The sequence below is a fragment of the Salmo salar genome, chromosome ssa05, assembly GCF_905237065.1.
Source record: "Salmo salar chromosome ssa05, Ssal_v3.1, whole genome shotgun sequence".
Lineage (NCBI taxonomy): Eukaryota > Metazoa > Chordata > Actinopteri > Salmoniformes > Salmonidae > Salmo > Salmo salar.
Window position 1 is genome coordinate 14,373,433 of NC_059446.1, and position 21,793 is coordinate 14,395,225.

The window sequence follows — 21,793 nt, forward strand, 5'->3', positions numbered from 1 at the left end:
GATTGCCCATTCTTGTAGAGCACATAAGTCTGTGGCATGCTCTACAAAAAAAAAAAAGATATACACTACCGTCAAAAGTTTGAGGTCACTTAGAAATGTCCTTGTTTTGAAAGAAAAGTATTTTTTTTGTCCATTAAAATAACATCAAATTGATCAGAAATACAGTGTAGACATTGTTAATGTTGTAAATGACTATTGTTGCTGGAAACGGCAGATTTTTTATGGAATATCTACATAGGCGTACAGAGGTGGTGGAGGCAATGTGATGGTCTGGGGGTGCTTTGGTGGTGGTAAAGTGGGAGATTTGTACAGGGTAAAAGGGATCTTGAAGAAGGAAGGCTATCACTTCATTTTGCCATGCCATGCCATACCCTGTGGACGGCGCTTAATTGGAGCCAATTTCCTCCTACAACAGGACAATGACCCAAATCACAGCTCCAAACTATGCAATAACTATTTAGGGAAAAAGCAGTCATCTGGTATTCTGTTTGTAATGGAGTGGCCAGCACAGTCACTGGATCTCAACCCTATTGAGCTGTTGTGGGAGCAGCTTGACCGTATGGTACGTAAGAAGTGCCCATCAAACCAATCCAACTTGTGGGAGGTTCTTCAGGAAGTATGGGGTGAAATCTCTTCAGATTACCTCAACAAATTGACAACTAGAATGCCAAAGGTCTGCAAGGGTGTAATTGCTGCAAATGGAGGATTATTTTTATCGAAAGAAAAGTTTGAAGGTCACAATTATTATTTCAATTAAAAATCATTATTTAGAACCTTGTCAATGTCTTGACTATATTTCCTATTCATTTTGCAACTAATTTCATGTATGTTTTCATGGAAAACAAGGACATTTCTAAGTGACCCCAAACTTTTGAACGGTAGTGTATGTTAATAGGTTAATACTAATGCTTACATTAAATGAATACTTTTTTAGAATAATAACAATCAATGTTATTTTCGTATGTCAATAACACATTTGCAATTACTGTAATTTTTTATCCCATATATTTCATTCAAATTAATTCTATTGCATTGGAATTCACTGGTGGATTGGTATGTAATAAATGTGTGTGTGTGTGTGTGTGCTGACCGTACCATTGCTGTATAGGAGCAGTAACCTGTACTGTATCCCATTGTTGGTCTTTCCCCCTGGCGTTTCCTGCCAACACACACACACTCAGTCAGGTCACAAAGAACAAAACCCACTACACACACAGATTTACAAAAGGCTGTCTTTAAATGTACCAAATATATATATTCGATATCAATATCAGAAACGATATAACAACTTTAAAAAAACGATATGTAAATAATTTTCAAAATATGTCCCACGATAAATATAACTAATGGGAATGAATTCAGTGACTTAGAGCCATATAAATGTGATACGACTATAGTCAGGCAACAGAACGCCGGAGTATAATACCCTACTAATTAATTGTATTTGTGTTTAACCAAAAATATTCGATTTTAATACTGGAACAATATCCTACTAAAATAAAATTGCATGTTTAAAGAGTTTTCTGGTGACAATTACAGACCTGCATAAATAATTCTAAACGTTTAGTGCTGTAATATTTTCAATAGCAATAAGTTATGATACAATTCATCGTTACAACGCTGAAATATGAGCAAATGATCGACGCGGACAGGGGCTTTAAGTTATGAATAATAAATACCACACAAAGTATCGAATAAAACAGCTTGTTCCTTCCATGTAGTCCAAACTAATATAAAAACAACTCAAAACCATATCTATAATAATTATTGTAAGACAACATTTGTATTTTTAATTGTAGTAATACATTAAGCAAATTATTCATAAGCCTCATGCACGTAAAGGAACTGCTGCAGATGTCAAATCAATATATCCATATGCTGCTGATAGGGTTATGGCTTTCATAATGTTTTGGGAAAGCTCACCTTTTCCTTTTCAACAAATCCAACGAAGCTGGTTCTCTCTATCTCCACCGGCTGCCCTTGTCTGTCGTACAGAGCCAGCACGAAGTGGAAGAAGTTGGATTTGCGAAGGTTGGAGGGCGGTTGTTTCTCGAAATGTGCCCGGTCTAGAGCCACTCCGCTGCGGATACAAGCAGCACCAAGCCCCATTAGCACAACTTTCACATGGATGCCACTGAATTACACATGAAGTAAAACAGTAAAACACTAACATTCTGGCCGCCGAAATTGTCAATATATCTTGACTTTTATTTTACATTTTAAACAATTTTGAAAATAAATTCAGGCTGAAATGTCATAATTCCACTAGGTCATTTGCACATGTCTGAAAAGAGTTATGGGCCAAACAAATATTATTTACAAATTGTCAAAGTATAGCCTTACCCTATATGAACAGTTGGGATTTGGTCGCTATATGGAGAGCCAATGCTAGATGTTGGGGACCTTTTGCCTAGTTAAATAAAGGTCAAATAAAACTGTAATAACCTAGGTGTCTCAAAAATAATGATTGTATTACTGTTTTACTGCGTTATAATTATTGACGTGTCATTATAAATAAATAACTAGTCTGTAAAATTAGGCCTGTGTCTGACAAGTTTAAATCCTTTGGATATAGTGTTTATTTTGATTGATTTGATAGGCTACTAGCTAATAGGTTACCTGAATAAGTTGCAATGAACAGAAACAAAACCATTGTGTAAGCTATGCTTTAGCCTAGCTTCAATCACAGACATGAAGTCTGCAAGCTACAATCAAATCCCCCAAGTCAATATTAGGCTATATGCCTAGAAAAGGAAACCAACAGTCCATTGGGAGCGCAATGCTGTCCCAAAACACATGTAGTCCGTCTCAGACAACGGGGCTGGGATAAAAACCATTCCCCGGGGCCAGTGTTGACTGGCTAGCCACCTCGGGCTTACCTCTGGGCGGCTGTGTTGGCGTCCAGCAGCCCGGCGCCCTGCATCCAGCTCCGCACGGCGTTCATCCCGGTCAACAAGGGCTCTTCTTTCATAACACTCCCGCTCCTCTGGATGTTCTCCTGGATCCCAAACATCAAAACTCACGTTTCCTCCTCCCGTCACACTATGTGCCTCTCGCTCCCTGTCTCTCTCGCTTCCCTTTTCTTCCTTCCCCGTGGCTTTTGATCACCCAGACGGAGAGAGATATTCGGTGCGCAAGTGGCGCGGTGTTTCACACTTATTTTTGTAGTTTTCACTCAGAAACTAGAGAGAGAGAACTATGAACGAGATGAGGGTCTGGAAAGGGTGCTGTCATCATCCAGGGGTTAGTGGGCTGTGCGTCAACAACTCTTGTGAAGCAGAAAAGTCCTCCCGGACCATCAGGTGAACGTGAGGGGGGGTCAGTTAATGTAACTTCAAAAGAGAACCAACATTTTAGAGAAGAGAAACAAGCATCAACCAATCAAATTATTTCTTCCTCTAGCCTACTGTTGCTTTATTGTCTTCAGAAATCTCTCACGGATGAAAAGAGCGCGCGAGGAAACGCTAGGCCATAGATCCGTTCGTTGCTCCTGTCCGTTCGCTGCTCCTGGAGTGATTTGTGGTCTCTCCTTCCCAAAGGAAACACTTCTGAAGGTCTCCGGTAACCGAACATGAGTGAACTCAGATGGAAGGGAAGCGGGCGTGTCTGGTGAAGAGGTGGGGTAACACCCCCACGTGCACGGTCGCTCATCATCATCTATCGATGTTCCTCAACCCAGCCATGTTGTATCCCTCGCCTAATGCGCACAGTCCTGCCCCAACCACTTAACCAGGGTGTGTGTATGTGTGTGTGTGTGCGTGTGCGTATGTGCGTGCGTGTGTGCGTGTGCGTATGTGCGTGCGTGTGTGTGCGTGATCATGCCTTCGGGATTTGACATCTCTCTCTCTCTCTCTCTCTCTCTCACTCTCACACACACACACACACACACACACACACAAACACACACACCCTCACCACCTTTCTAATGCAATGTTGCCATCTACTGTCTCATTCCCAACCAGAGATCTCAACCTGTACTTTGTCTCTTCTCACTCTCACCATAGACGCAGGAAGTAGGGATGCTGCAGCACCCTGATAAACTGAAATCATTTTGCCAAAATTAGTCAAAAAAACATTTGACTCCTGTCTGAACATTTGACTCCTGTCTGAACATTATCTGGAGATATTGCCACTAGTGCATCAGCCATCACCATGCTTCATCTTCATCATTGGGTGAGTCAGTGTCACTGGAAAGTGTATTTTATATACTATACATATACAGTACCGTCAAATGCTTGGACACACCTATTCATTCCAGGGGTTTTCTTTATTTGTAATATTTTCTACATTGTAGAATAATAGCGAAGACATCAAAACTATGAAATAACACATATGGAATCATATAGTAACCAAAAAAGTGTTAACAAAATCTAAATACATTTTATATTTGAGATTCTTCAAAGTAGCCACCCTTTGCCTTGATGACAGCTTTGCACACTCTTGGGGGGTATTGTGTGTAGATTGATGAGGGACATTTTTTTTCATCCATTTTAGAAAAAGTCAAGGGGTCTGAACACTTTCCAAATGCACTGTTAACCTCAAACTGAATATGGAGCACACAATTAAAAAGACATATCAAACTTATCAGGGTTTCCGTTATGAAGACTTGGAGCTGGACAAGTGACTGGGAAGATTTGAATTCAGCTGACATTTGAGAAATGTACCATTAATCCATATGCATTGTGGGTCATTAGGGTGTCCACCCACAAAGAGACATCAATAAATGAGGCATATTGGCCAAATGAGACACATTTATTCCTTGTGTTTTGATGTGTAGCATCAACTGTGTAGTCTATTGTTTCATTTGATTTTACTTTACTTAAACATGGTTCAGCTGTAAGAGATTTGAGCACTAAATGCATCAGGGCATTGCACGCATAAAGGCCTGTAGGCTTAGGGGTCCACTGTATAATATTAATACTAAACAAATACATATAAAGGAAGCTTCGTTTAGAGTGAGAGAGATATAGAGATATGCTATAACACCAATGTGTATCCTGTATACGTGTCAGACATGCTATTGTGTTTCTTATACAGACATGGGCGTACAGAGGAGGTCATTTGTTATTTTTTGATCCAAATCTTTTTTTTAAAGATAAGTGTTATATTGTTGGATTATCGGAGTAACACTGGTAGGCCTGGAACATTCTTCAGAGACAATTGAAGCATTGGAGTGCATTTCCTTCATATCATAGGACTGCAGTATAATAGGCTAATAGCCGCACCGCACCAAACCTTCACAAAAGTTAATGAACTTTATTAAGGTAATATCAAAAGTAAGTCAAGCCATTGTTTAAAGAGAAAGTACAAGCTGGATATTACATAGAGGAAAACACAACATTACATTTGGAAGTTAATTTGGCCAAAGACAATGGCTCAACCGAATGAAGAATTAAAAACACTTGCGAACTGGTTAAAACCTTCACAAACATTTTGAACAGGCTATATTGGAAGGAGAATCTTTGCCCCAGTCTAAGGTCCTGAGAGCAGGTTTTCATAAAGAATATCTCTGTACTTTGCTCCTTTCAGGGGATTGTGTCAGGATTCCTCCAGACGTTATACTTGGTATTCAGGCCAAAGAGTTCAATCTTGATTTCCTTAGACCAGAGAATCTTGTTTCTCTTTTGGTGACGTTTGGCAAACTCCAAGCGGGCTGTCAACTGCCTTTTACTAAGGAATGGCTTCCACCTGGCCACTCTACCATAAAAGCCTGATTGGTGGAGTGCTGCAGAGATGGTTGTCCTTCTGGAAGGTTCTCCCATCTCCACAGAGGAACTCTGGAGCTCTGTCAGAGTGACCAGCGGGTTCTTGACCACCTCCCTGACAAATCCCCTGATTGCTTAGTTTGGCCGGGCGGCCAGCTCTAGGAAGAGTCTTGGTCGTTCCAAACTTCTTCCATTTAAGAATGATTGAAGCCACTGTGTTCTTGGGGACCTTCAATGCTGCAGACAGTTTTTGTTTCCCTTCCTCAGATCTGTGCCTCGACACAGTCCTGTCTTGGAGCTCTATGGACAATTCCTTCGACCTTATGGCTTGGTTTTTGCTCTGATGTGCATTGTCAACTGTGGGACCTTATATAGACAGGTGTGTGCCTTTCCAACTCATGTCTAATCAATTGAATTTACCACAGGTGGACTCCAATCAAGTTGTAGAAACATCTCAAGGATGATCCTTGGAAACAGGGTGCACCTGAGCTCAATTTCGAGTCTCATAGCAAAGGGTCTGAATACTTATGTAAATAAGTTATTTTCTGGTTTTTTTGCAAGCATGTAAAGGGCTACAATCAGACATGGTTAAATCAAGCTGAAAGGAAACTCATGGATGTTCCTAGAGCACAACTGCTGAGCAAGCGCACATGCCCAAGAGAGCAAGATCTCTTATCCAATCATCACTACCTACACCCCACAAAGTTCAGAACTATTTGCCATCATTAAAAAACATTGGCATATTCTACGCTTAGACACTAGGGAATGCACTTCAGCAGCCTCCTGCCTACAATAGAGCTAACAACATTAAAGACAGTGTTGTCCAATCCGACAACAGCCAAGGCGCAAACAAGACCATGCTCCTGCATATTACCCCAGTCAACTACAAGTGTGGCAATTGTACTCAATACCAGTACACAGTAGCATAGCTTAATCATGACGAGCCCAGGTGTCCCAAAATATTACGGCCCCTATCACCACCCATATTTCCCTGTTGTTGGAAAGACTGTGTGTTAATATTTGTCACGACTTCCGCCGAAGTCGGTCCTTCACCTTGTTCGGGCGGCGTTCGGCGGTCGACTTCACCGGTCTTCTAGCCATCGCCGATCCACCTTTCATTTTCCATTTGTTTTGTCTTGTTTTCCCACACACCTGGTTTACATTCCTTCATTACTCGTCATGTATATAACCCTCTCTTCCCCCATGTCTGTGTGTAGAATTGTTTGTTGTAAGTGTTTTGTGCAATTTAGAATGGTTTGCGATGGGTTATTTCAACCCGTATTTTGCTGTTCTAGGTGCCGTTTGTTTTTCCATCATTAAAGTGCTCCGGCTGTTACCCATTTCCGCTCTCCTGCGCCTGACTTCCCTGCAGCCAGTTATGCACCGCTTACAGAATTCCACACCTGAATATGGAGTCAGCAGGAGCAGGTGCCCCTGGTATAGGGGTCAAGGAGCGCGTCCGGGAGCACGCGGCGATGCTCCACCATCTCGGCGTCACCATGGACCGCGTCGTCCAAACCATGGACCGCTGGGAGAGACAGGGACAGTTCCTCCAGCGCCTCCAGTGAATTTTATAGACAGATCATTTGCCCATAGTTTAGTGGCTATGCCCTTCCCAGTTCACGCCTTAGACAGTCGACCATTAGGGTCAGGGTTGATTAGGGAGGCCACCGCTCCCCTGGGCATGGTGATGCAGGGGGGGTCACAAGGAGAGAATCAGTCTGTTCCTCATTGACGATTCCTGCGTTTCCAGTGGTGCTAGGCCTACCCTGGTTAGCTTGTCATGACCCCACTGTTTCATGGCAACAGAGGGCTCTCACCGGGTGGTCGCGAGAGTGCTCGGGGAGGTGTTTAGGGGTTTCCGTTGGTGCTACTACGATGGAAAGTCCAGACCAGGTCTCCACCGTACGCATTCCCCCTGAATATTCCGACTTGGCTCTCGCCTTCTCTAATAAGAAGGCGACTCAATTACCACCCCATTGTCGGGGGGATTGTGCGATAAATCTCCTGGTAGACGCCGCACTTCCCAGGAGTCACGTGTATCCCCTGTCACAGGCGGAGACGGCGGCTATGGAAACATATGTCTCCCTGCGTCAGGGGTACATTCGGTCCTCCACTTCACCTGCCTCCTCGAGTTTCTTTTTTTGTGAAGAAAAAGGAGGGAGGTCTGAGCCCATGTATTGACTATCGAGCCCTCAACCAGATCACTGTGAAGTACAGTTACCTGCTACCTCTCAAAACCACAGCGATTGAGTCAATGGGGATCACTGCACCTGTACATAGCCCATCTGTAAACAGCCCATCTATCTACCTACCTCATCCCCATACTGTATTTATTTATTTATCTTGCTCCTTTGCACCTCAGTATATCTACTTGCACATTCATCTTCTGCACATCTACCCTTCCAGTGTTTAATTGCTATATTGTAATTACTTCACCACCATGGCCTATTTAGTCGCTCTGGATAAGAGCGTCTGCTAAATGACTTAAATGTAAATGTAAATGTAAAATGTATTTCCTTAACTTACCTCATTTGCACTCACTGTATATAGACTTTTAGTTTTCTTTTGTTCTACTGTATTATTGACTGTATATTTTGTTTATTCCATGTTTAACTCTGTGTTGTTGTATGTGTCGAATTGCTATGCTTTATCTTGGCCAGGTCGCAGTTGCAAATGAGAACTTGTTCTCAACTAGCCTACCTGGTTAAATAAAGGTGAAATAAAAAATAAATAAATAAAAAATGAACAGGTTGCGCTTCTTCACCAAACTAGATCTCAGGAGCGCTTACAACCTGGTGCGTATCCGGGAGGGAGACGAGTGGAGGACAGCATTCAGTACTACCTCAGGGCATTATGAGTATCTCGTCATGCCGTACGGGTTGATGAATGCTCCATCAGTCTTCCAAGCCTTTGTAGACGAGATTTTCAGGGACTTGCACGAGCAGGGTGTAGTGGTGTATATTGATGATATTCTGATATACTCCGCTGCACGGGCCGAGCATGTGTCCCTGGTGCGCAGGGTGCTTGGTCGACTGTTGGAGCATGACCTGTATGTCCTTACAGCAGTCCGTCTCCTTCCTAGGTAACCGCATTTCCACCTCAGGGGTGGAGATGGAGAGTGAGCGCTTTTCAGCCGTGCGTAATTGGCAGACTCCCACCACGGTAAAGGAGGTGCAGCGGTTTTTAGGCTTTGCCAATTACTACCGGAGGTTTATCTGGGGTTTTGGTCAGGTAGCGGCTCCCATTACCTCACTGCTGAATGGGGGCCCGGTGCGTTTGCAGTGGTCGGCTGAGGCGGACAGGGCTTTTGGTCACCTAAGGGCTCTGTTTACCTCGGCTCCCGTACTGGCCCATCCGGATCCCTCTTTGGCGTTCACAGTGAAGGTGGACGCGTCCGAGGCTGGGATAGGAGCCATGCTCTCTCAGCGCTCGGGTACACCACCGAAGCTCCGCCCCTGTGCCTTCTTCTCAAGGAAGCTCAGCCCTGCGGAGCAAAACTATGACGGGGGGGACTGGGAACTGTTGGCCGTTGTCAAAACTTTGAAGGCATGGAGACATTGGCTTGAGGGGGCTAAACACCCTTTTCTCATCTGGACTGACCACCGCAATCTGGAGTACATCCGGGCAGCGAGGAGACTGAATCCTCGCCAGGCAAGGTGGGCCATGTTTTTCACCGTTTTGTTTTCACCCTTTCGTACAGACCAGGTTCCCAGAATGTCAAGGCAGACGCACTGCCCCGGCTGTATGACACAGAGGAGCGGCCCATGGATCCCACCCCCATACTCCCGGCCTCCTGCCTGGTGGCGCCGGTAGTGTAGGAGCTGGACCCGGACATTGAGCAGGCGTGACGTGCAGAGCCCGCTCCCCTCCAGTGTCCCGCTGGGCATCTGTACGTTCCGTCTGCTGTCCGTGACCGACTGATCTATTGGGCTCACATGTCACCATCCTCTGGTCATCCAGGTATCAGTCGGACAGTGCGCTGTTTGAGTGGGAAGTACTGGTGGCCCACCTTGGCCAAGGACATGAGGGTTTATGTTTCCTCCTGCTCGGTGTGCACCCAGTGTAAGGCTCCTAGGCACCTGCCCAGAGGAAAGTTACACCCCTTACCCATTCCACAATGGCCATGGTCTCACTTGTCGATAGATTTTATCAGAGATCTCCCCCCTCACAGGGTAACACCACGATCCTGGTCATTGTGTACCGTTTCTCCAAGTCCTGCCATCTCCTTCTTTTGCCCGGTCTCCCTACGGCCCTACAGACTGCGGAGGTCTTGTTCACTCACATCTTCCGGCACTACGGGGTGCCTGATGATATAGTGTCTGACCAAGGTCTCCAGTTCATGTCGAGGGTCTGGAGAGCATTCATGGAGCATCTGGGGGTCTCGATCAGCCTTGCCTCGGGTTTTCACCCCGAGAGTAACGGGCAGGTGGAGAGAGTGAACCAGGATGTGGGTAGGTTTTTGTGGTCTTATTGCCAGGACCGGCCGGGGGAGTGAGCGGAATTCGTGCCCTGGGCAGAGATGGCCCAGAACTCGCTTCACCACTCCTCCACTAACCTCTCCCCCTTCTAGTGCGTATTGGGGTATCAGCCGGTTCTGGCTCCTTGGCATCAGAGTCAGACCGAGGCTCCTGCGGTGGACGACTGGTTCCGGCGTGCGAAGGAGACATGAGACGCCGCCCATGTTCACCTTCAGCGCGTCATGCTGCACCAGAAAGCCAGCGCAGACCGTCACCGAAGTGAGGCCCTGGTGTTCACACCGGGGGACCGGGTCTGGCTCTCGACCTGAAACCTGCCCCTCCGCCTGCCCTGCCGGAAGCTGGGTCCGCGGTTTGTGGGGCCGTTTAAAGTCCTGAGGAGACTGAACGAGGTGTGTTACAGGTTACAGCTCCCCCCGATTACCGTATTAACCCCTCGTTCCATGTGTCTCTCCTCAGGCCGGTGGTGGCTGGTCCGCTCCAGGAGTCTGAGGTGCGGGAGGTTCCACCGCCCCCTCTGGACATCGAGGGGGCCCCGGCGTACACCGTTCACTCCATACTGGATTCGAGGCGTCAGGCGAGGGGCCTTCAGTACCTCGTGGAGTGGGAGGGGTACGGTCCGGAGGAGAGATGCTGGGTTCCGGTGGAGGACGTGTTGGACCCTTCAATGCTGCGGGAGTTCCACCATCTCTGTCCGGATCTCCCCACACCTCGCCCTCCGGGTCTTCCCCGAGGCCGGTGTCGGCGCGCGGCTGGAGGAGGGGTACTGTCATGACTTCCGCCGAAGTCGGTTCCTCTCCTTGTTCGGGCAACGTTCGGCGGTCGACGTCACTGGTCTTCTAGCCATCGCCGATCCACCTTTCATTTTCCATTTGTTTTGTCTTGTTTTCCCACACAGCTGGTTTACATTCCCTCGTTACTTGTCGTGTATATAACCCTCTGTTCCCCCCATGTCTGTGTGTGGAATTGTTTGTTGTAAGTGTTTTGTGCAATTTAGACTGGTTTGCGACGGGTTATTTCAACTCTTTTGTTCTGGGTGATGTTTGTTTTTGCATCATTAAAGTGCTCCGGCTGTTACCCATTTCTACTCTCCTGGGCCTGACTTCCCTGCAGCCAGTTACGCACCGCTTACAATATTACTAAACATTGTAACAGCAGAGCAGAACCTAATCTAAGGGCACATTTGAAGCTGTTACCAGAGAAGCCGCAATATAGCCTATACATTGAGCACCATGGACGGCGGTCAGAAAATAACCTGTATAAGTCTATCAGCACCACGGAAGCACAAAGCGGTCAAAAAACACCCTATTTTATCTGCAAATAATAGGCAATAGCCTATATTATAAAACCTAAACATATAGATCAATGTCTTGACAGAAACACTGAAACACAGCTAATGGCCAGTACATGCTCGCTGAAGTTATGCACGGCGGCAAAACTGACATACCGGTATTTCAAATGATCTGCCTCCCACAGAGGCCTATAGCAAAAACACCAGCAAATCAATCAAGTGGAGCATTCAAACATGGCAGCATAAACCTGCTCTCAGGACCTCAGACTGGGGCAAAGGTTCACCTTTCAATATAGCGTATTCAAAACTTCTGTGAAGGTTTAAACCAGTTCGCAAGTGTTTTTTTCTTCTTCATTCGGTTGAGCCATTTTCATTTTCTTTGGCCAAATTAACTTCCAGGTCTCTCACTGTAGTGCGCTTTGCTATTTCCTTCTTAAAACAGGCCCTAAAAGAGATTAATTGGCCAGGGAAGCTTGCTGATATATCTTTGCTGTAATGTTCAGCCAGCCAGCTGACGGTCTTGGAGAGCACATCATCATCTGCGTTGGCCAGGGTAGTTGGATGGATGGAGTCAAACAGACTCGATGTTGCCCGTAGACTTTTAAATCTGTTTGACAGCTGGTGGATAACGATGTCAAGGTTTGCATTAAAGACATTGACTCTAAAACTACTCTCCCCATCAGACAGCCGCTCGTCCTCACATAGCTAATCAAAATGATGCCTCGCCTTCCTTCTCCGAGTGTCTTCAAATGCGTTCTGAGCTCCCCATTTGTCAGCAAGGGTCTTTGCAGTGACTTTGGCCTTCTCAAAATCCTGTTGGATTCTGGACAGGACCTCTATCATGTCCTTGAGCAGGCTGACTGCCCTGTGCTGCTCTGCGTCTTTGGCCTGAAGCATTTTGGAGACGACGTTCACATTTTCTAAAACCATTTTCTTTTTCTGTGCTGCTGCATCATCCCTCTCGTCCTTCTTGCCACTTAAAAGCACAATCTTGGTGAGGGCCTTCATTATGTCCACATATCTGTATCTCAGGGCGGCAAGGGACTCATATCTAGATGACCAGCGGGTGGGACACAGTCGTTTTAGAGTTACGTTTTCTTTTTCTGATGCAAAATCAAATATACCACTCAACATTGACCATCTCTTTATGCTATGTCCGAAGAAGGTGTATAACAGTTCAACAGTATCATAAAACTATTTAATCTCTGGCACATTTTTGACAGAGTCGTTGAGAGCCAGGTTAAGATTCTGCGCTGCGCAATGCACATAAACAGCTAGTGGCTCTTTTTCGGATATTCTGGCCTGCACACCCGAATAGACCCCACTCATGTTAGCAGCTCCATCATACCCCTGCCCAGGACATTTTGAAATATCCAGCTCATTATCCTCTATGCTGCCCAGGATTTTATGTTGAAGCTCAGCTGCTGATGTGTCAGCAGTCTCCAGAAATCCCCAAAACGACTCTGTGATGGTCAGATCTGTGGCGACATTATTTGCATCCCTCGTCACTCTGATATAGCGATAAACTTGGCTTAACTGGTCTACTTTGGATACGTCCGTTGTGGTGTCCATAATAGTATAAAATAACAGGGCTTCCTGCATCTCTTCCTGAATGTCACACTTCACTCGCTCGGCTATGATATAAATCAGCTTATTTTGGATTTGAGGACTGAGATAGTTAACGGATCCTGCGGGGCGTTCTAAAAGTTCTTTCAGAACTGGTTCGTAAAATGACAGCAGTTAAATTATACTGAGAAAATTCCCATTGTTGGCCTGCCACATCTTTTCCCGGTGCCCTCTGAATGCCAAATTACATGATGCAAGTGTGAGGGTTATATTAACTATGCGCTCCAACACCTGTCACCAGAAATTTGCTGCGTTACGCATGCCTCTCTCCATTTTTGCATCAATAGTGCCATTGAGCTTCCATTGCTCATATACCAAACAGGCACCCATGTGAATCTGGGATATCTCATTACATGCTATTTTGGATGTTAGATGGCGCCAATCTCTCACCCCATTCACCCTCACATCAGAGAAGAAAGGGGCACTCCGATCTCCGAACAGCCAGCAAGGCTCACAATACGCGCAGTCCAGCTTGGCCGAATAACATAGCCATGTACGTGGACATTTGATTCCAGCCTTGGTTGTAGTGGTGTAATACATCGCCTTTCGTCATCTCTTGGGATGCCAGTAGGCTTACACGACACTAATGCAATAACGTGCCGTTTAACTTTTGCATCCACATCTTTTGCATAATGCCACCTGACAGTTGGATAGGTAGAAAGGCTGTCTGTCCCACCTGTTTCCTCAGCAGTCACGATTCTAGCCTCGCCCTGCTCCTCTTCCTCCCCGCCCTGCCCGGGGATAGCTTGTCCGGCCTGGCTTGTGCTCAGGGTCGTATCCTCCGATACCTGACAACCTGTATCCTCCTCTGGCAAAGTTGCTTCTTCTGTCACGATGGAACAGCTTGGCCTTGGCTCATTTGACCCGCTAAAAGCTGCTGCTGGCGATGACAAACCTACATCCTCTTCTGGTCCCACTACATTGCTTGTGCTAGCAAGCAAGGCTGCACTTTAACTGCATTTGAAAAAGGAATCTAATTTAATACATTTTGATACCTCCTTTGCTTTCTAATTTGTGGCCTTCCTCTTTTGGGCTATACTTTTGTGTTGATACATTGCTGATTTTTAAATCCGTAATTTTCTATTCTCGACTTCCTCTTTAAAAACTTTTTTCGGCTGTTGTTTCTTGATAGCTAGCTCAACAGTTGCTTAAAACGATGACAGATAAAACAGTGCTTTGGAGAGTATTTGCACAATGAATCCCAGAATGCATTTCGTTATTGTCACGGGTGTCGTAGGGTAGAGACCAAGACGCAGCGGGAAAATGTACACTCATCTTCTTTTTTATTTGGTGAAGAAGGAAAAACACATACAACGTATACAAAACAAAACGAACTTGACAGTCTTGTCAGGCAAACAGCTAAACAAGAACAATCTCCCACAAAATCCCATGAAAAACAAACTCCTAATTATAGGACCCTCAATCAGAGGCAACAATAACCAGATGCCTCCAATTGAAGGTCCAACCCCAATAAACTAAACATAGAAATACAAAAGACTAGATAGAACATAGAAAATATACTAACATAGAACAATGACTAACAAACCCTGGACTAATAAATCAAATACCCCTCTACCTAAACACATACAGAAAACACACCCTGAACCACATAAAACAAACACCCCCTGCCAGGTCCTGACCAAACTACAATAACAAATAACCCCTTTACTGGTCAGGACGTGACAGTTATCTTAACATGGTACGGAAACTATTCAATAATATCATTTATTTAACAAATTCATTGGATTTGTTTTGTCATCAATACATTAAAATATCATGCTGACTTATGTAGTGGCAAAAAAAAAACATTTTGTTGGTGAAACCATCAGTGGTGTCACGTGTACTCCCTCTCTGGCCTCTAGGTCATCAAGCTGCTGATTATCCTGCACACCTGTCACCATCGTCAGCACCTCACAACACTCACCTGGACTCCATCACCTCCTTGATTATCTTCCCTATATCTGTCCCTCCCCTTGGTTCTTTCCTCAGGTCTTATTGACTCTGTTTCATGTTGGTGCGTTGTTTGTGTTTATTGTTTTGTTTATTTATTAAAACACTCGCTCCCTGTACTTGCTTCCCGACTCTCACCGCACTCGTTACAAGTGGGATCATTTATCATTTATTTATCATAATTTACCTACGTTAAAGAAAGATCTTCTCGTCAAATCGTAGATGTGATGGACCCGCGTCAACAATTAATACTTGGGCATGGTGGGGCAGTATTTAAATGACATATAGGGCCCGCGGCTCCGCAGATCAATGGGCCCATGTACAGCTGCACCGTCTGAAGCTACGCCACTGCCAGTAAACCAAATGTATGAACATTTTCTCGCACCCCAGTTCGGGTCGAGACATAAAAATCGCAATGTGATCTATGTGATTCGCTGCCTGTGCGGCATATTTTAAAACTTCAAGGGAGTTACATACTAGAATGTGAAGTTCTATATGCTGACCCCAACAGCCCAGTGGCCCCCCTTTTCAAAGAGAGAGGAGACTCGCTTGGTGAGTTGTTTTATTTTGGAACAAGTCGGTAAAAAGTTGACAAACACTGAAGGTCCAGAGAGATGTTTTGGATCCATTCCTTAGAGACTTTAGTCCCCAGAGGTGTTTAATATATAGAAGGACTATAGTAGAGATACTCTGAATGATCGGCTATGAAAAGCCAACTGACATTTACTCCTGAGGTGCTGACCTGTTGCACCCTCGACAACCACTGTGATTATTATTAATTGACCATGCTGGTCATCTATGAACATTTGAACATCTTGGCCATGTTCTGTTATAATCTCCATCCGGCACAGCCAGAAGAGGACTGGCCACCCCTCATAGCCTGGTTCCTCTCTAGGTTTCTTCCTAGGTTCTGGCCTTTCTAGGGAGTTTTTTCTAGGCACTGTGCTTCTACACCTACATTGCTTGCTGTTTGGTGTTTTAGGCTGGGTTTCTTTACAGCACTTTGAGATATCAGCTGATGTAAGAAGGGCTTTATAAATACATTTGATTTGATTGGTATGCCCCCCTTATTTGTTTACACATGGAGGGAGCTTACTAGCTCACTAACTGTTGTCCAAACAAGTTGTTAGACCTCTTTGCCTTAGCTTTTCATGTTTATAGTTGTTATCCCTAGTGTTATTTAGCCATGTTTATTTCTCAATACACATATTCAGCATGTATTATATAGTAGTGGTTGTATAACAATTACACCTACTGTAGTTGAAAAAAGCTTGTGCAGTTTTCCAATTGTTGTTCACTGATTTCACTCCTGTATTTAATTGCTAGGTGGGGACATGGACCACAGCACAGCACACCCTGAGTACTAACCTGCATGGTCTAGGGGTGGGACTAATAATAACAAGATAACTCATGTAAAATATACTGTTTCCGTAAAATGTATATAGGTTCAGAACTTTTGTGGAACAGCACAATTAAAAATACATGCCAAATAGAAATCAAACTGGATGGACATCAGAAATGGATGAGAGAGGTTCAGAGTAGAGGAAGGCCAGGACTAAAAACAAACAAAATGTAACTACTGTATTGTAAAATATACTGTGTCCGTAAAATGTATATAGTATGTATAAGCTGGAAGTAGAAGCCTAAGTGTTGTTGTTCATTAGTTTACATCAATTGGGGGAGGGTTTAGTGGAAAATAATAAAGGAAAATATATTTTGAAAAGATGTATGTGTGTATTATAGATCAGGATATATGGGAACTACTTCAAGACTGTTGGAAAAGCATTCCAGGTAACTACCTCATGAAGCTGGTTGAGAGAATGCCAAGAGTGTGCAAAGCTGTCATCAAGGGTGGCTACTTTGAAAAATCTCAAATATAAAATATATTTTCATTTGTTTAACACTTTTTTTGTTACAACATGAATCCATATGTGTTATTTCATAGTTTTGATGTCTTCACTATTATTCTACAATGTAGAAAAATCCTGGATTGTATACCTGTCAGCAATGGGGATGGCTGAAATAGCCAAATACACTAATTAGAAGAGGTGTCCACATACTGCTGTATATATAGTGTATTTTAATCTTAAGGGTTAGGTTTAGGTTTAGGATTAGGTTTAGGGTTAGCATTAGGGTTAGGTTAAGGGTTTGGGAAAATATGATTTTTTTATGGTGAAAAAATTGTACACTAAAAAACACAGCTCGTGTGTGTGGTGTGTGTGGTGTGTGTGTGTGTGTGTGTGTGTGTGTGTGTGTGTGTGTGTGTGTGTGTGTGTGTGTGTGTGTGTGTGTGGACCATCTGACTCTCGGAATTTCCATCAGTCCCAGGCAGGTACATGGTTTCGTTCACATTGTCATTACAGAAAATGTTTCTTGTTTGTTTTGAGCCTATTAGTAGTTGTATAGTGAGTCTGCCAGAAAGAGCTTACATCACTGTGGCCTCTTCTGCTTTCATCTGAAGGAGCTGAACCAAAGATGCAATCCAGGTTAACCACACACTGCTGCCTTAGTGTGCATCCCTAATGCCATCATATTCCCTTTAGAGTGCACTACTTTTGACCAGGGCCCATATGGCTTTGATTAAAAGTAGTGCACTATATAGGGAATAGGGTGCCATTTGGGATGCACTTTTACAAACTGCACATACAGTAGCAAAGTTGGACAGCATGTTACTTTGGGATGCACACCTTGTCTATGGGCTGGCTGGGGTTTCCATTCATGTGACATAGAACTCCAGGCTGAAATTCACAATATAGATTCCCAAGTCATGTTGTTCTACTCTATTCTACCAACTTATAGGTACATGGTCAGATGATCACATGTTTGAAAATAGTAATATTGAAAATTATGGGGTTTCCAATGCATGTGTGTTAATGTGTGAATGTGTATGTGTGTGTGATAGAAAGACACCATGCATCTCGCTATCCTCTGTCTACACTAAACATATGGGATTCTTATTTCAGTGTTGTAGTACAAAACTAACTCGAGAGTGATACATTTGTCCTCGGTCTTGACCCGTCATTTCTTCCTGAGACCAGCAGATTTAAAAAAAAAAAAATCATTATCAGCTTCCATTCAGTCATAAAACCGCTTCTCCAGGCCAAATATATATAATATATATATATTTTTATACTTTATCTTTGACCATCATTCTATCTCCCGCCCAGAAACTCCATTCCCACTTGTCTCCAATTCCACATCCCAACACTCAGCTTCCCTCAGCCCATCCCACCTATCTCTGCTGGCCACCCTCTTTGGATTTCTACGCAACATATATCTTTCAACTATGCTGTGATGTTTAACCTACAATTTCAATCTAATCGAATAGAATCCACAGATTGCGAATTGAAGATAAATACTTTTAATAAGAATATTAGTATATTAGTAATTGACTGACCCAATCTCTCCAGATCTCCTAACAGTACTATTTCTAGTGTCACGCATGTGTGTAAAAACGGACCAAGGCGCAGCGTGAGTATCGTTCCACATCTTTATTATATTGTGAAACTTAAACTATATTGTGAACAATAAACTATAAACAAAACACAAACCGTGACGACAGAGGTGCAACATGCACTAACTCAAAATAATCTCCCACAAACACAGGTGGGAAAAACAACTACTTATATATGATCCCCAATTAGAGACAACGATGACCAGCTAGCTGCCTCTAATTGGGAATCATACAAAACCCCAACATAGAAAAAAGAAACTAGAACACAACATAGAAAACATAAACTAGATAAAACCCCCCAGTCACGCCCTGACCTACTCTACCATAGAAAATAAGAGCACTCTATGGTCAGGACGTGACATCTAGGGTCAATTTTATATAATTTTTATGCATTTTCAGCCATTCCTGAACCTGAGAGCAGAAACAGGCTACCTGAGGGCAATACCAAAATAAATAGTCTGTTGATTCTCTATCCTCACAACAAAATCTGCACAGCTTCGATGATTTTATGCCCCAAATATTCAACATTTTGTTGGTGACAAGAATTCTCTACAATAATTTTAGCTGAAAAGCACGAAGTCTTGAATCTTGCGTTGTTTTATATATCAACTCATACACCCTGTACCATGGAATCGGTACATCAAACATTTCTTCCCAACTATTTTGAAATTTGTACGGCACAGTCGTCAACATACTGGTCCTCAAATGAAACTGGTATACTTTCTACCTGACGGGTATGAGGAAATCACAGCATTTGCCGATGTCGTCCTTCCGCATCTGTGGCGGAAGGTGGCCGAGCTACAGCAGTGTTGGTCAGACCATGAGACATCCTGAAAATAGGTCTTCTTACGAAAACATCTGTAGCGTCCGAATGGTTATGACCACTCTATGGAAAGAGGAACACGATGGTGTTCTCCATTTCGCTGTATGACCCCCCATAAGTGTCACGGGACAAGTAGTGTCAGAGATGACGTAATAATTTAACAACCATGTTAAACCCAATTATCTCACATAGAGTGAGTCCATGTGACTTATTATATGACTTGTTAATTAAGCACATTTCTACTCCTGAAGTTATTTAGGCTTGCCATAACAAGGTATTTTTTTCAGCATTTCATATTTTGTAAAATAAATAATAAAAATAATAAAATAAGCTAAGTTAGCACCAAAGCTATTTTAGTCAGGCTAACGTTAGCTAGCTAAGTTAGCACCAAAGCTATTTTAGTCAGGCTGACGTTAGCTAGCTAAGTTAGCACCAAAGCTATTTTAGTCGGGCTGATTGTAGCTAGCTACGTTAGCACCAAAGCTATTTCAGTCAGGCTGACGTTAGCTAGTGTAACCAGTGCTGTACTGCACCGCTGTAACTCTGCGTTGTGTGTGGTTGATTGAGACTATAGACGTGGACTTTGGAGATCGGGTAATTTTAATTAAGCATCCTGCATCTACATCCAAAAGAAAATAAAACATTTGTAGAGCACATATGTTCTGCGAATCGTCGCCTCTTTCTCTCATAGTGCATCGAAATGATTTTCGAATACAAAAATTAGTACAGCCTCTCCTTATTATGCATCAACACATAACATATTTTACATAGATAAAACCACATACCTGCATCCAAAAGAAAATAAAACATTTGTAGAGCACATATGTTCTGCGAATCATCGCCTCTTTCTACAACAGATGCACAATACAAGGGACTGGGATCATTCGAGGAGCTAGCCATCGTTCACACATACAATAGCCTGCTAATACCTTAGCTAGATATTAACCACATGTTCAATTCAGAATGTTGATATCATCCTAAAAAGTACAATTACAAGTGCATCTTAACAATACTTATGAGTAACCTCTAAATATACAACATTATTCATGAACAAAACACTGTGTGTATGACTTTGTGCTTAAAAGAATCAAACTACCTCTCATAGTGCATCAAAATGATTTGAGTACAAGCACGCAGGGCAACACGTAAGTACACACTCCCCTACTCCCAGGATGCAGGCATGCATAATAACAAATCAACATGACATATTAATATATGAAACTGGTGAAATTCACACAGTACTCTAACAACTGTTACACTAGCTAGCTAAGTTAGCACCAATGCTATTTTAGCCAGGCTGATGTTAGCTAGCTAAGTTAGCACCAAAGCTATATTATCCAGGCTGACATTAGCTAGCTAGCTGAGTTAGCACCAAAGATATTTTAGCCAGGTTGATGTTAACTAGCTAAGTTAGCACCAAAGCTATTTTAGCCAGGCTGATGTTAGCTAGCTAAGTTAGCAACAAAGCTATTTTAGTCAGGCAGATGTTAGCTAGCTAAGTTAGCCCCAAAGCTATTTTATTCAGGCTGACGTTAGCTATCTAAGTTAGCACAAAAGCTATTTTAGCCAGGCTGATGTTAGCTAGCTAAGTTAGCACCAAAGCTAGCACAGTGTCTCAATCTTCCCCTTTTCAATTGCAGTTTCAGATAAGCAGCTAGTTCACGCTAGTAAAAACGTAGCTAGTGCCCTTAATGGCTAGTGCCCAAAGAGGGGAAAAGTGCAGCACATAATATTTTTTGGGGCAGTGCAGAAGACTGTAAGTAAAGGAATGAATGGCTACAAAGGTAACTAGCTACACTGTACAATTTTTATAACTAGGATAGTCAGTTAAGAACAAATTCTTATTTTACAATGACTGCCTACCAGGGAACAATGGGTTAACTGCTTTTTTTCAGGGGATTTCTACCTTGTCAGCTCAGGGATTTGGTCCAGCAACCTTTCAGTTACTGGCCCAACGCTCTAACCACTAGGCTACCTCCTGCCCTATGTACTCAACTAGCTAGCTATACCTATTTCCAGACAATAAATAAATAATTAGCTAACAAAAGCAGAATCGAATTAATTTTAATAAGCTTATCCCATCATTGTTAAGGCCAGCCATTTTTGTTACATGATAAAGGTATTTGATCAATTGAGAGAGTGGGAGAGAGAGCACCACCCATGTTGAGGCAGGGAGAGGACCAACAGCTAGCAATGAAGAAGCAGCCCTCTTCCGGGGGGCCGGAACTAAATGAATGAATCTGGTGTCGGATTTGGCCCGGAATAGAAATGAATGACTGCCCAGAATCGGCCCAAGTACATTTCCGTCTTCCGGAATTCAGCCGACTTTGCCGGCATCTTACCAGAATCCCCCCAGAAGCGGCCTGATGCAAATTTAAATAAATATATACAAAATTACCGGATTTAGTCATTTTAAATGTTACTATTATACTTTTTATAAATACAAATTATACCCATCCACAAAAA

General features: G+C 43.4%; 2 protein-coding genes across 4 annotated transcripts in view; both read right to left on the reverse strand.

Annotated features, from left to right (window-relative positions):
- The window catches only part of LOC106604287 (transcription factor COE1-A), a 108,007-nt gene extending 104,306 nt beyond the window's left edge, over positions 1 to 3,701 (reverse strand). For all 3 annotated transcript variants that reach the window (XM_045717922.1, XM_045717921.1, XM_045717920.1), the window contains exons 1-3: positions 2,880 to 3,701; positions 1,924 to 2,080; positions 1,096 to 1,159 (exon numbers count right to left, since the gene is read on the reverse strand). In XM_045717922.1, coding sequence (XP_045573878.1) covers positions 1,096 to 1,159; positions 1,924 to 2,080; positions 2,880 to 3,013 — 355 coding nt within the window. In that variant the 5' untranslated portion in view covers positions 3,014 to 3,701. The remainder of the gene's footprint in view (positions 1 to 1,095; positions 1,160 to 1,923; positions 2,081 to 2,879) is intronic.
- An 8,478-nt stretch (positions 3,702 to 12,179) lies between these two features.
- LOC106604286 (interleukin-12 subunit beta-like) overlaps positions 12,180 to 21,793 on the reverse strand; it is a 33,380-nt gene continuing 23,766 nt past the window's right edge. Inside the window, exon 8 of the mRNA XM_014198775.2 lies at positions 12,180 to 12,525. Coding sequence (XP_014054250.2) covers positions 12,180 to 12,525 — 346 coding nt within the window. The remainder of the gene's footprint in view (positions 12,526 to 21,793) is intronic.